The 11301-nt window shown below is 39.1% G+C and overlaps 1 protein-coding gene across 1 annotated transcript; it reads left to right on the top strand.

Moving 5' to 3' along the window:
* Positions 1 to 6134: 6134 nt before the first annotated feature.
* LOC113214483 (DNA (cytosine-5)-methyltransferase 3A-like) lies at positions 6135 to 8597 on the top strand. Its single transcript, XM_052273872.1, has 8 exons — positions 6135 to 6264; positions 6370 to 6555; positions 6632 to 6697; positions 7229 to 7478; positions 7603 to 7656; positions 7736 to 7883; positions 7974 to 8182; positions 8263 to 8597. The coding sequence occupies exons 1-8, from the start codon at positions 6151 to 6153 to the stop codon at positions 8466 to 8468; spliced, it is 1233 nt and encodes a 410-aa protein (XP_052129832.1). The 5' UTR covers positions 6135 to 6150; the 3' UTR covers positions 8469 to 8597.
* Positions 8598 to 11301: the final 2704 nt, after the last annotated feature.

Here is an 11301-nt window from a genome sequence, read left to right as displayed (position 1 = left end):
ACTGCAGCACAAGTAATCCACAATACGTCCCCTGTTTCTATCTCAATAATTAAATTCTCCGTCTTCTCAGGCTATACCGGACTATATCACCTCTACTTCTTGCATACAGAGAAAAAGTGTTATTGTTATTATCGCCGTATGAAAATGCCCAGCCAGCTGCCTTTAATTATAGTCCGGCCAGCCAAAGGTGACGCCTGGGTTTGCTGTAGCCGCCCATAAGAGCCCATGCTGCGCCAGGCGTCACCTTTGGCTGGTCGGACTATAGCACACCCCGAAACAGCCATGCCTGACGAGCTGTCGCAGTGCTGCCAGTAGCGTATTTCTTTCACAGCAGCAAGTTTTACCGCCACATCCCAATTAACTCCTTATCCTAATGTTATTGTTCTTTTAATCACGTGTAACGAAAAATTTAATTTAAAGACCCCTCAAAAGAATTCACTCTGTGATAAAAATATCTCATCGTTCCTTTTCCTTCTTACTCTTTTTAGTGATGAGTTGGCTAGCCTTGAAGTGATGTGGCCAATCAGCGGCTTTGGCATTCCACGTTCGTCTTTTGTTGGTTACGGACAAACGAGTTCGTTCATTTACCTTGTTTTTGTAGCTTTTATGATAATAGGTCATCTATTATCTGTTTCATTGTTAGGTTTCTGTAAAACTTGAAGGTAAGTAAATGATCACATATGTTTATTAACGTTTAATAATAAAGTGTATATATTCAGCATGGAATCAGCATGATTAGCCACGTTTTTATATCTGTCATCCTAACCTTTGAATCATTGCTTACCTGATGCCGGTATTTCATCAGCCTGGTCACTTCTATGAGGTTCAACTTAAAGCACAATACCTGCATGCATTTTGACATTTCAGATGTCGAACTCGAAGAAGCGCGGTGATCCCGGTTCAGGATCGGAAGATGAAGATAAATCTTCCCGCAAGCGTCCCGCACCTCAGCGGCTTTTATACCAGCCGCATGAATTCGAGACTGCTCTCGAACTGTTACTGAAGCACATGCCTACGCACCCATCTGGAAAACAATTCCTGAAAATATTGGGAAAGGTTTGTACATATTAACAGAATGGTAATGTTTTTCCTTTCCACAATCATCCCTAACCTAATCTCAACGTGTGCATTCTTCTGTAGCATCTCAGGAACAGGGAAATATCAGGTCTCCAAACTTTTATAAGCACGAAGCTCCGCAATGAACTTAAGTGTGGCACGTTTAATCAGCGACTCCGACGACTGACGCCAGCGGAAAGGATGTACATCAAGTAAGCCATCGGGCAACGAGCCCAATTGAGTCTATGCTACTTTTTCTCATTTCTCTTCATTGGCCTCACCTGTTGTTCTTTTCCAGAGGAAGTTACATGCTTGGTGTCACAGAGTTCGAAATGCCCCCTCATGATCCATCATTGGCCGAAGCAGGGAGCTCAGAAGAAGATGTTCCGTCAATTCCCGAGGAGACCAAAGGTTCTGGAGCCTTTTCTAAACCATGCCAAGTACCCTATCAAGCCCTGAGCATCAGCAAGAAAAAGGTGTCTTGTTCAGAGTCACCATTAGACGGACAGTCGGGGTCTTCATTCACCCCTCTCAAGACATCCACTCCTACCCTCAATGATGATAAAATTTCGAAGTTCCTGACTAAGCCATGTGCAATCAGGGTGCAGGTGGAAGACATTTTAAAGAACGAAAATATGCTACAGAAGATGGTGAAGGATATATGTGAGGGGTTCTTCTCAGAAAAAAAAGAAGAAATGGCTCAATGTTCTTCCTCTGCAAAAGTTACTTCTGCTCAACATGACCAGTCAGATTCTGGGATCGAAAAGTCTGATGTTGTGCCACCTGATACTGCCACTCTGTATGAAGAATCATTATCTGATTCAGTCCTTGGCCACATATCAGATATGGTAGAAAATTCAGCAACTGGATCACTCACCGACGCAAAGGAGTCAACCCAGGCCAACGAAAGGGACACTGAAACAGAGGCACGTGGAGACTCCTCCGATGAAGAGGGAGTCCTGGATGCAAGGGTCTCCACTATAACTTTGATTGAAGTTTTCCGAAAGCACAGCGCCAAGAAGAAAGGTCTGAACTTTAAAGCCTTTCCCACGAAGAAAGGTTACAAGCTAGCTGCAAAAGGTCTTCAAAACTGGTCATTGACTGCAGCTGCAGGTGCACCTGCTCCTGATGACACTGTCGTAACACATCTGCTCTCTGAAGTTTCCAAGTTCGACATTTGCAATGAAGCAGAAAAAACAGCTATATCTGTAGACCAACTTAAAGTGACAGAAGGTAAGAAGCTTGCTACAAGACTTGGTCAACTGACACTGTCCTGTGACAAAAAAATTCCAGCCCTTCTCGTAGTTAGGGATGATGGAGACTTCTCCTAGTTTTGATATCTACATGATCATTTTAATGAAGATTTTAAAACCTTTTTACAATATTTTTCAATTGTGTTTTATCTTATGATTCATGTTTATGCATGCTATTAACATTTAATCTGTACTTCTCATTACATTTATAATACAATTTTCTTTCTAAACTACTCTTGTAGACCCTTTTTGACGTATTACCTTATCCTACTAGAATAATTTGATGGTACTACTTTAAAAACCTGTCTGGTGTCTTATATGGCATTTTGAAATGCAAAACTCTTATAGAAACCAGTCTAATGTAGAATGTAGAAATTTCTACATTGGTCTGTATTTTCCAAAGTACTGTCCCACAGGAGTAAATCTTACTCCCAGAGATTCAGAAAAAAATCCTCTTTAATTTACAATCCATTCATTTTTCTGCCTGAGGAAGGCTTTTGCCAAGAACCTTCAACTCTGAATCTGCAAGCAATGTAGAAATTTCTACATTGGTCTGTATTTTCCAAAGTATCTGTCCCACAGGAGTAAATCTTACAGCTAGAGAATTAGAAAAAATCCTCTTTCATTTGCATTCTATTCCTTCCTCTGCCTAGGGGAAGGCTTTTGCCAAGGGAGGCAAACCAGAAATGAAAAGTTGTACTGTTTGAAAATAATAAGACTTAGATAGCTGTTTATGTATTCATTGTTTTTCAAATCCACATTACACCAACAGTTGTCTGACTGAAAAAATAGAATGCAGAAAGAAATGAATGTGCACATCACTATCCCACCAGATTTGCCCTGCATGGCAGTGGGAATGCCATGCAAACAAAACATTTCACATTCTTGATGAAATCATTTTGAGAAGACCAGGGAAATGATTTGGAAAGAGCCTAAACAGCTCTCATTCGATGGCTTCACCAGATTCTTTGCAATTTCCGGGCGAGAAAGAGTCTCTTACCTTCCATAAAGCCCCAGATTTTCCCACTTTAAAATCTCATTTACAAAGGAGCAATTTAGAGTGACCCCTGTGTGGCTTCGGAAGGGGGGCCAATTTTGGGCTTTCCTTTCCAGGGCACGTAATGGACTCCAGGGGTGTTAAAGTGTCCCCTGTGTGGCTTGGGAAGGGGAGGCCACTTTTGGGACTTCCTTCCCAGAGCATGAAATGGACTGCAGGAATGTTATGTTGGCCACTGGTTGGCTTGGGAAGGGGAGGCCAATTTTGGGCCTTCCTTTCCAGAACACTTCATGGACTCCAGGGGTGTTGAAGTGTCCCCTGTGTGGCTTGGGAAGGGGAGGCCAGTTTTGGGCTTTCCTTTCCAGGGCAAGTTATGAACTCCAGGGGTGTTTTAGTGTCCCCTGGGTGGCTTGGGAAAGGGAGGCCAATTTTGGGCTTTCCTTTCCAGGGCACGTAATGGACTCCAGGGGTGTAAAATGCTCTGGGGGTCACAAATTTGATTCCACACCATCAGGTCCCACTTTCACAGCAAGAGCTATGAGAGAAACCTTTTTTTGGATTTCTCTGCACATTTTGGCTCCCAGGAGACAAAAATGCATTTATTTCTCACATCAGTGAATTTTCCTGTCATCAGCAGTCATTGCTTGAGTGACTTCAGCCAACAGAACATTCTATTTTTTAATTTTTTTCCAAGCTTTACCGGATATGTGAAAGTCAATATATCTTGTCAAATGTAAGACGGAGCCCCAAATACTTTTGATTGTAGTTCGTGTAAACTTCGAGGGAGTCAAGTACTACATAGGTATGACAAAGGTTTCTATGTTTTTTTACAGGCAGACCTATGAAAGAATCCACATTATGACTTCCTCGGCACACTTTGGCTATCAGTTTGGTTATCAATTGTTTTAAATTAAATGCTCATAATACTATTAGCTGTTTTGTTTCTATCTGATCATGTTCTTGTCATTCATTGTCCAAGTTCATGAAATCTGCTTGATATATAGGGTCCTCCTATCTTCATATTCTTGGGAAAATCAGTTTGTGGAAGTACATTTTGTTAATGCTCTCAAAATTCTATTGTTGACTCTGTTTTGTTGAATCCAAATTTTAAACAACCACATTGTGTTCTAGTTTTCAAATCATTAATTACATTTGAGGTAGAACAAACAGCCACAAATAAATCGGTCCCTTTATGACTTTTATTCAGGCCATTTCAAGCAGGTTGGAAGGCTGAATTTCCATTGATTGGAACATTAAAATGCTACTGAATAATTTATAGGCCAAGAAATAAGACATTTCAGTGAAATCTAACAAATAGAAAATTTGAGCCCTTTCATTTCTAAAAGACTATGCCACATACAAAATTTTCAGAGGCACCACTGGATTCAGCATGAAAATCCCTTAAAAATGAGCTAAAGAACACAAATCTACAGCAACTATGAAGGAATTTCAAGTACCATCCACATCTTTCATTTTTACTGGACATTTTCAACCTATATTGTGACCTAGCAGCTGATATGCATCCTTATGCACCATTCTTGTCCTAAAACGTTCGGACCATCACCCTGCTGCTATTCCTGACTGATTGGAACATTAAAATGCTACAGAAAAAATTATGGGCCAAGGAATGAGACGTTTTAGTGAAATCAAACAAATAGAAGATTTGAACCCTTTGTATTCTAAAAGACTATGCCTCATATAAAATTTTCATAGGCACCACTAGATTCACCATTAAAACTCCTTAAAAAGGACCTATAGAATGCTAATTTTCCCCTCAGATAGTTCATAGTTCTTTGTGTTAAAAATGGTGATGGAAAATAAGAAAAAAGCATCGTATAAGCTTCTTACTCTGTACAGAACTAAGTTAGTGTTATAATTAGTAGGATTCTAAGTTTCAGCCCTGCGTCTAATTTGTAAGGCTCAGAACTAATTTATTTCTACGGTGTGAAAGCTGAAAAGGAAAAATCTCCAAAAAGATTTTAAAACTTGGTGATTATACACTCTATTTGCAGTTGATTGAGGGAAAAATATATTGTCCATCTGTAAGCTATATTTATTTGCTTTTACAAATTAGCAGGTCATTACTGTACATCCATTAACAACCCTCTTATACCAAATGTGAGCTCCATTCAACATTTCTAGTCAAGTCAATAGCAGACCAACCTGACAAGGTTAGGGGGTCACACTGTTTGTAACGAAATAAAGTAATCTCAGACGGGCAGCAATGCACTATTCATCTTAAACGAATCTTCCTACTAAAACGCGCACCATAAGATGTTTAACCCTATAATTCTTAACACCGGTACAAAAATGTTCACAAAAGTTAGGAAAAGTGTCTGGAGCACATATTTCAACTAAACATAACATAATCTCCGTGGCCGAATGGTATCGTGCAAATGGTCCACTGAGACGTGTAAACATGATAATTAATGCCTGGTGAAGTGTTTCACCTGATATAACATTTAGTTTTCTTAATTCTGAAACAAATATGACATATGGTTTAGACGGCAGCTGGAATGTTTACTCCCATGAGGTGCAGCAGACATTTCTGCTTGGGGTAAGGTATGACAACAGTACTGATAACTCAAGCTATGACAAATTCGTCTGTGTCTTTGTTGTCAGGGTAAATAAATAACATATACAGTTGCTATTTTCGTTGCTACTTCCTATTCTACAGTAATATTAATATCATTCCACAGATTTTGTGATCACCAAACAATGGAGGTATGGCTTATAATAACCCTTATCGCGTATATTCTTTCTTTAAGATTGTCATAATGTAACCTCACAAACAGCATCTATCCTGAAATTTTCTAATTTTAGCCAACTGTCATTCTTGAGAAAATGGCAGAAGCCAAAGAAATTCCGTCTGAAAATGTGACTGCTATCCGTCCAAGCAAAAGGAGGAAGAATAGGCGTTCCCTCTTCAGTTATACCAGGACCAAACATAATGTGTCTGTGCGTATCCAATCTACGCTTTAGAAGTACTGCCTTTCATTTAATTTTTTCTTTAAATGGCGAGAATCATGCCTTTGTGTTTTAACAAGTACCAAACTATTACAGGTTTCTAAATCATATGAACCAGCAACCTCTGAACATTTCGCTGGTTTCTCAAACAACACTGTCCTAGGTACAATAAATGGGAGAACAACACCACCTTCAGATTTCTGTGGATTTTCTGATGATGAGATATCCTTGTCAATGATACGGAAAACTCTCCACCCTCTCTACGGTCACTGCGAGGATATGGTAAGCACTGCATGCCTAGGATAAAATTGTTTAAAGAGGCATTTTTACCTCTCTATCTTATTTCTCTTGCTTTTAGTTTGATGAGTGTGGTCAGACAGTATGCACCATTGGTAGCAAGTACCCTCACGAGCACATAATGAAGGTGAGTCCCTTATATTTTTTAAGAAAATTTCTAAAATTGGTATGAAAGTACTTTGCACAATGCATCTTTCTACAATAACATTGTTCCAAAACTCAACTGTTATCGTTGTAAATGAGCAGGCAGCCCCTTTATATCTTGCGACACATATTTTTCCACGACATAAGCCAATATACAGTTCTCTTCAACTATCAAGGTCTCACTCCTGGTTCCTATTAAATAAGAATGAGCATTAAATTCTCTATGTGGAGAGCACTTTAGCCTTACTTAAAGTCCAGAATAATTTTCTATGACACCCTGTAGATTAAGTTTAATACAATTAATTTTCTTATGACATCTGTCCTGTGTGTTACAAACCAAACTTATTGGCCAAAGTTTGAATAATCTAATCCTCAAACTATCAGGGCAACAACAAGCTTCCCTTCATAAAAAGCTTTTCTGGTTTATTTTTTGCATTTTCTCTTCCTCTTCTCACTCTCTCTGAATAGGAGACATTTCATCAAACTCCTGATGTAACTTATTATCATTCAACAGGTACATATGATCAAAAATGAAAGGAAAGTCCGTGTCCTATCTCTTTTCGATGGCGTTGGAAGCGGGCTGCTGGTTTTAAAGCACCATTTGAACCTCGATGTAGATGTTTACTATTCTGCTGAAATTTGTGAGAACGCTCTGATGGTGCAAAGCAATAAATTTTCTGGCGAAATTGTGATGTTAGGTGATGTGAGGGGATTGAAAGGTGATCTACTGGATGTGCTGGGAAGAGTTGATTTGCTGATTGGAGGTAAGCATTAGTGCAGCGTTCTCAACAAACAAAATATAGAATCGTAATTAATGAAGCCAAATCTTCTACTTTTATTTCTATGTAATAACTGCACTATCAAAATCTCTTAACTCTTCTATTTCAGGGCCACCATGTAGCCAGGTGTCATCTGTGAATGCAAATAAAAAAGGGCTCTCTGGTAAATGTGTAACACTGTAACAAGTTAATCGTACTAAAATAAGCAATTAATCCTGTCATCATTATTCAATCCTATGTAGATCCCACATCTGAATCATGTCTCTACAAGGAGTTCATCCGAATAAGGGACATCATGATCCAAAAGGCAGCTGAGCATGGACATCTCTTCCTATGGATGATGGAGATGACAGCTCATATGGAACTTAAGGACTGGGAAACCATGACTCGGTATGGTATACAACACACCTCCAGCTATCAAACTGAATAAAAAGGCAATACTTTAGTTTGATTTACATAATTATCCACCTTTTTGTGCAGTGATGTGGGGCAGAAACCTCTCAAGACAGATGCAGGATGGTATCTGCCAGTGAATAGGGAAAGACTGTTCTGGACCAATGTTCCCCAGATAGAGGAGCAGGAGAGTAGAACAAGTCCCATTAAAATTGATGAACTGCTGTGCCCGGGCCGTAAGGCGAACTACTCCAGATGCTCAACAATTACATCGAACCCCTCTAACCAAATAAAGGGTGAGCATGAATGAAGAATAAGTTTAGTACACAAAAAATAAATGGAAATCTTCTAATCTATTCACAATTTGTATTTTTAGGTGGCATTGAACCAGTGTCTGGGAGGCATGGCCAAGACAATTATTACATTCTTGAATTAGAAAGGCTCCAAGGTTTTCCTGACAACCATACTGCTGTGGGAAATTTAAGTATAACCAAGAGGAGAAAGTTGATCGGAAAGGCATGGTGTATTCCCCAAGTTGCTGGAATCCTCCGCGTTTTGACAGAACTGTTTTCAGTTAAATAAAATTTTCTGCTCCTCCTCACGCGTTGATTAAGGGAAAAATACCTGTGACCTGACAAGTCACCAATATAGTCCCATTTAGCAAAAACAAACTGTGAACGGGTCTCTCTAAGGCTCTGATTGGTAGGTTCCAGCCCCTGGAACCCCCTTAATACTAACCCTGAGGTCTGAAAGTGTGGCCTGATTCAAGTTAATGTCCAAAGTTTCTTGTTCCAAAGTTTCAGCCTTGCGTCTCATCTCCAAATATTTTCTCTGATTTATTTCTGACAGGGAACTTGTGAAAAATTAAATTTTTGAAAATATCTTTGGAAACAAGTGAATCTGCTCCCCTTCAGCTGCTGATTAAGGGAAAAATACCTGTGACCTGACAAGTCACCAATATAGTCCCATTTAGCAAAAACAAACTGTGAACGGGTCTCTCTAAGGCTCTGATTGGTAGGTTCCAGCCCCTACAAATCATTTCCCTGGTCAAATGAAGTGTCATCAATTTTTTTTATTGAGTATCAAAGTATAAAAAGTGGAAACTTTACCATGTTAGACTAATGAGGTACATATTAATATATACTGCAGTAAATCTATGTATAGGGACATAAAGAAGTATATATAAAAGGATAAAATAAAAAAAAAATATTTGGAATCTTGAGAAGACTACATAGTCACTTCTGGGTAGAGCCATCACTCTTCTGAGATACGGATCTAATGATCACTGGTTCGGTCTGAGTCCAAGCATTGCATTTCAAGGGGAATTGGGTTCCCCGAGGAATCTTCTTGCATTCTCCTTCCATTGCATTAGATTTTTCATTCCTGAAATATTTGAAACGGTGAATTAGTGTGCATGTGGTCAGATATAAAGTGTCCCCACATTCAACAGCAAAGTAGGAGTGAGGTTTAAGTATACAAACTGTGACAGTGAAAGCTTTCAATCTTATTCGGGGGGATTATATCAGTCATTGCTATCAATAGGAGCAGTTCAAATTCAGGGAGAATGTTTCTTTATCTGGGATAAATGTGGATTGTGCAACTGGGAATACCCCTGAGCCTACAAAACATATCTTTCCTATACCAGATAATACCAATACTTAAGAAAAAAAAAACTACATAACCTTGATTCATACCTTCCATCGGCTGATTGCTTCTCTTGTTGCATGTTTCGAAAAGTCTTTCAGGTATTCCTTAACAAAAGAGTTAGAATGGTCTACTAATACAGTTTCCAGCTACATGAACAGATCGTCGCAGGGTGTATCGACAGCAGCGCGAGTGTGCGGGGTATTGCTGACGAGGACGCCGAGGCTGCAACCGTAATCCTGCCCTGTGCATGTAGCCAGCACAGTTCTCCAGGTTCACCTCCCATACCCACCTTGTGAATCCTAGTCTGTGAATTCATATTTTTGCTTATGGCTCTAAATCTGTAGTTCTCCTTCCCCATCGTTCAATTTAGGCTCAAAAGAAGCACTCTAAAACCTAGTTTCCAAAAATGTAATTGGATTTGATGTGGGGCAAATGGTTCTCTGTCAAGGCCCAAAGTTACATAAGCAAGTTTGCATATTTCTCCCAAATTATGCCATGCTGATTATGTCAACTTTTAAGAGCAGTTATGTGCCTGGATGCTCTTGTATTGTCTTTCTTACCTCAGAATATCATAAGGAATTCATTTAGGGAACTGGATAATACTTCTCACCTGTTTTCTAAAATATTACATCATAATAATTTACATTGGAAACATGTATTTTTTTTTAAATGCTTTTCCCAATACTTTGTGATTCCCTTATCATTTTGGTGCCCAGAGAAGGGTATTGTCTTCTAATTTCTTAATTCTCTATAACAAATGGTGCTTTGTTGACCATTCAGGGTCCCTAGAGCAACTTTCTTTGCAGAAGAACCTTTCCCGATCCATAACAGGTCATATTTGGCCGTGGCTGTGAAAACTTTATTTCTCCACCCACAAACTTCAATTTAGTACTAAAACAACCAGTTTTATGTTGTTTGAAAACCAAATTATATTTTCTCTCACCCTCTTTTTACTGTTACCTATTAACAGCAGTAAAACACTGCTACATCAGTGCATCTGTACAAAATGCCAAATGGCAGTTTTTACATCATTCAATGTAAAAAAAAAAATATTGCCAGAAAAATAGAGAAGCCAGTTCAATGAGTATTTTCCTCTCTGCTTGCATGCTCCAATGAACAATTTCACATCGTTTATTGACTTCTTAAAATCAAATGTTGCTTTAAAAGCTGGGGAGTGTTACTTTAAATTTATCAAGCTATTCAGTAAAATAAGTGACCAATTCCATCCTACCGATGTATTACGCACGAAACTACCCTTTTGAATGGAATGTATGGCTTAAAAATTGTAATAGATTATAAAAGGAGTAAATCATATTGAGCATTTCAGAGAAGGATTAGGTTTTAAAGGATATACATCAAGCATCTTATTATCAAACACTTTATTTATTTGCTCATCATGTAGTCTCTGCAATGATAATGTAAAGTAAGGGTGTAAGAAATAATTCGTCCTGCTGTCATGGTGTTACTCCAAATTAGACGAAACATACTCACAGGAGGTATAGAATCTTGCTTTCAGTAAGGTTCCCTATTGATCCGTACAAAGTCAATGATAGGTGGGCATGCGACACCCAATGCTTCAAATCCCTTGCCATGAGAACTTGCAGTGCCTGCAGGGAACGTTGTGGCAACTGTAAAATACCAGGGTCATCAAGGGGATGCTGATGATCATGTCCCATCTCGATGACACACTGGTCGACCCGCGTATATGACTCACTCGTGTTTGAAGAATAGACAGGAACGACATTGCAGAGGGTGTGGCAGGGAGGAT

The sequence above is a fragment of the Frankliniella occidentalis genome, unplaced genomic scaffold (genome assembly GCF_000697945.3).
Source record: "Frankliniella occidentalis isolate FOCC.00 unplaced genomic scaffold, Focc_3.1 Scaffold309, whole genome shotgun sequence".
In the NCBI taxonomy this organism is placed as follows: Eukaryota; Metazoa; Arthropoda; class Insecta; order Thysanoptera; family Thripidae; genus Frankliniella; species Frankliniella occidentalis.
The sequence above is the reverse complement of the archived record's forward strand: the minus strand, read 5'-3'. Positions and strand labels throughout refer to the sequence as shown.